Genomic DNA, 3,395 nt, shown 5'->3' with positions numbered 1-3,395 from the left:
CTCATTTGAGAAAACATTTGAAATCTTCTCATCAGTATCTCTGTTTGCGGCCTGCTGCTGACCTTGAGTGACACTGGTGTAATAAGCAGATGGTCGCTGTCCCCCCAAAACCTGGCAAACATCCTGTTTTTTTCTTTTTTTTAGTATCATTGAGCAAGTCCGCAGATCCCTGCTGACAGTGGGGCCCAGCTCTGTAGATGACCAGCGTGACCTCTGTTGAGGGAGACAGCTGGTTACACAATACGAGTGAACCCAAAGATCTTCTCACATGTAATATTTGATATATATTCACGGCAGACATAGAGACAGGTGTCAGTATATGTTGCAGGAGTGTGACACTAAAACTGATTTGAACTAAAGGCTGCTCGTCCCGCGCTAGACTTTGTGAGTTTCCATTTTCTTTGGCAGTTATCCTTTAAAAAAAAAAAAAAAAAAAAAAAAAAAAGAGCAGCACCATGTGACGCAAGAGTCAGGAGGGATGAACATGGTGTTTAACTTGGCTCTGTTTTCATGTTTAAAGTACAGGATATATAAGCAGCGACCTGCACCAGCTCTGCCTCTCATCTTTACCAGCGTCTGCTCGTCTGTGATACCTTATTTTTGTTGCATTTCACACAGAAATGAATCTCCTGAGCTTCACTGTGGTGCTGGGACTGCTGGTGGGGACATGGGCTCAACCCATCGTGCGAAGGCCTCTGTGCGACTCCCCCGAGGCGGAGGAGGCTGCTCTGGTGGCGCAGGATTACCTCAACGCCCAGCACCATCATGGCTACAAGTATGTACTGAACCAGATCGACGACATCAAGGTCTACGCGAAGGTAAGTCAGCAGGTGGAGGTGCTGTTTAGTTACATACAGAAATGTGTGAACACAGTAGAAAAGAATAAAGTTCACTGGGCAGAGAAGAAGGATAAACACTAAGTGTAGCAGTCCATACTGCATCATGTTATAGACAGTTTTGTTTATGGTGCCCCTCTCTTTCTAACTTTTTAGGACATTTTCAGACTAAATCAAAAGCAGCTATGTGCTCTATTTTTGCTAATAGGAGCTCTTATATGTTCACCTGCATCTGGAATAATATATACAGCAGAATTTAGTCAATTACCATCTTATGCACTACATTTTTTAAAAGTAATGTAACAATTGTGCAGTGATTTGTATATATTTTTGCTTTTTTAGCCAGACGGAGATGAATACGACATGGAAGTTGACCTGCTGGAGACAGACTGTCACGTGTTGGACCCGCTGCCTCTTGCCAACTGCACAGTCAGGCCCAAAGTACAGACGGTGAGACGCAGAAGCTCTCAGGCTTCGACTCCTGTAATTCAGTCGATATTAGTTCTGATCAACCTACTTTGATTCTTCGTTCTCTTCCAGGCGGTAGAAGGAGACTGTGATGTGGTGCTGAAGAAGGTTGGCGGTGTTCTGAAGGTCATTGCATTCAAGTGCAAATCAGAGGGTAAAGATCACAGATGCTGCTCTCATCCAAATGATTACAAAGAACAAACCACAGCAGTGTCCATACATACTGCATGTGTCAATAACCTGTATGTGACTTTCCTGCTCGACTTGTAGTATCCACAGAGGATTTGTGTTTGGGCTGTCCCAGCCTCCTTCCCCTCAATAACACCGATGCGCTGGACTTTGTCCATGCCTCTCTGACAACCTTCAACAACATGACTGTGAACACGACACATGTTCTTCTCGAGGTTGGAAGGTTGTCATCACAGGTCAGACAGTCAGGATACTTTTTACCAGATGTAACACAGCTGCATGCTTTAACCTGCAGCTGTCAGTTCATCAGTGCTGTTTAATACTCTCAGGTTGTGTCTGGTGGGCCCATCTTCATAACAGAATATGTGGTTGTTGAGGGAAACTGCACCGAGGATCCCTGCGTGCCTCTCAACGATGCCATGGCTGTGAGTACACAGTAGTAAAAGCACTCAGTTTGTTTTCAGGCCTGTTGATCTGATCTGAGATGGAGAAATGTTCAATCAGGTCACCAGATGTTGAAAATGAACAAAACTGAGAGCTGTGCCTCTCTCTCCAGGCTCGTGGGATTTGTACAGCCAAAGGTACAATCGCCCAGCACAGTGTGGACTGCAAGATGTTCTCCACTCTGGTAAAATACTGCATCTGACTTCTAATATGTTCTGCTTCATGAAGACAAAACAACATTCACCATCTAACGTTCACACAGAAAACATTAAGAACTGTTTTTTCTCTCACTGATGTCATTTTTTTAGATTCCCATTGTAGATGCCAACAGCACTGCAGCTGCAGACCCCGTCCTACCACCAGTGGTTCATGTGCACACACACGGCCTGTCACACAAACACGGCCACAGCCACCACAAACTGACGGCTCTCCACAACCCCCATCAAAACGTCCTGTTATCTGCAGAGTCAGCAGAATCAGCTGAAGTTGTACCTGTCGTCCCTGCTGCTGCTGCTCCAGCTGCAGATCCAGCTCCAGCTGCAGACCCTGCTCTCGCTGCAGATCCTGCCCTTGCTGCAGATTCTGACTCAGCTGGAGAATCTTTGACGAGTAAGGAGCCTCCTCTTTTCTTCTGGAAGAGAGATGTATCTGCTGCAGCTGCTGCCGTGGTTGATGCTCCTGCTGTTCAAACAGGACCAGTTACTCTCGTGCCAGTCTGCCCAGGAAGAGTCAGATTCTTCTAAGTGTCCAAGTCTCACAGACTCTATACTTGCTTTCATTTGTAGCAGAGCACCTTTGATACATTAGCCATTTCCAGTAGATGTAACAAAACACCAACCAATGAGAAATAATTCATTGTTTTAAACTGTCAAATCAGACAAGCTTCTCTGTCAAATTGTCTGTAAAGATGTTGAATAAATCTCAAGTGAATTTACAGGGTTAATGAGGACACACTGATCATTTGTACTGTAGTTCTTGCCGTCATTCTGCAAAGTCCTCTAGAACGATTTCAAAAGTCCACAGTGCTGTTTGCCTGTTGTGTTGACTCATGCCAACGACCCTCCTGTGAACCGGCTGACATTTCTGATACAGCCATGAACAACAGCAGCTTTTCCTCTGCACATCCATGCTCACCACAACTCAACATTTCAGAAATGAGTGAAAACACCAGGATACTCATACATCCAAGTATGAAAGAGTTCACACTTCATAATCATAAGAGGCTATTTAAAGATTTCAATGTGAAAATGTTGATAAGATATTTTATCCCATCGACCTGAGTTTCTCAGGTTACAGACAGACAAACATACAGGTCAATGCTGGTGAATATGGGCAAAGTCTATTAGTGAATTTACAAGAATGGATCAATGTTCAGAAAGCTGCAGTTCATGGTAAAGGACAAATTAGGTAGACAGCCTCAAAAATGCTGTGAACCCTCTGAGTCTAAAAAGCGATATG

General features: G+C 44.4%; 1 protein-coding gene across 1 annotated transcript; it reads left to right on the top strand.

Moving 5' to 3' along the window:
- The first annotated feature begins 537 nt into the window (after positions 1 to 537).
- LOC106676021 (alpha-2-HS-glycoprotein-like) lies at positions 538 to 2,894 on the top strand. The gene is made up of 7 exons (XM_014411788.4): positions 538 to 818; positions 1,179 to 1,286; positions 1,377 to 1,458; positions 1,575 to 1,729; positions 1,823 to 1,918; positions 2,050 to 2,121; positions 2,246 to 2,894. The coding sequence occupies exons 1-7, from the start codon at positions 621 to 623 to the stop codon at positions 2,678 to 2,680; spliced, it is 1,146 nt and encodes a 381-aa protein (XP_014267274.1). The 5' UTR covers positions 538 to 620; the 3' UTR covers positions 2,681 to 2,894.
- Positions 2,895 to 3,395: the final 501 nt, after the last annotated feature.

The sequence above is a fragment of the Maylandia zebra genome, linkage group LG18 (assembly GCF_041146795.1).
Source record: "Maylandia zebra isolate NMK-2024a linkage group LG18, Mzebra_GT3a, whole genome shotgun sequence".
In the NCBI taxonomy this organism is placed as follows: domain Eukaryota; kingdom Metazoa; phylum Chordata; class Actinopteri; order Cichliformes; family Cichlidae; genus Maylandia; species Maylandia zebra.
The sequence above is the reverse complement of the archived record's forward strand: the minus strand, read 5'-3'. Positions and strand labels throughout refer to the sequence as shown.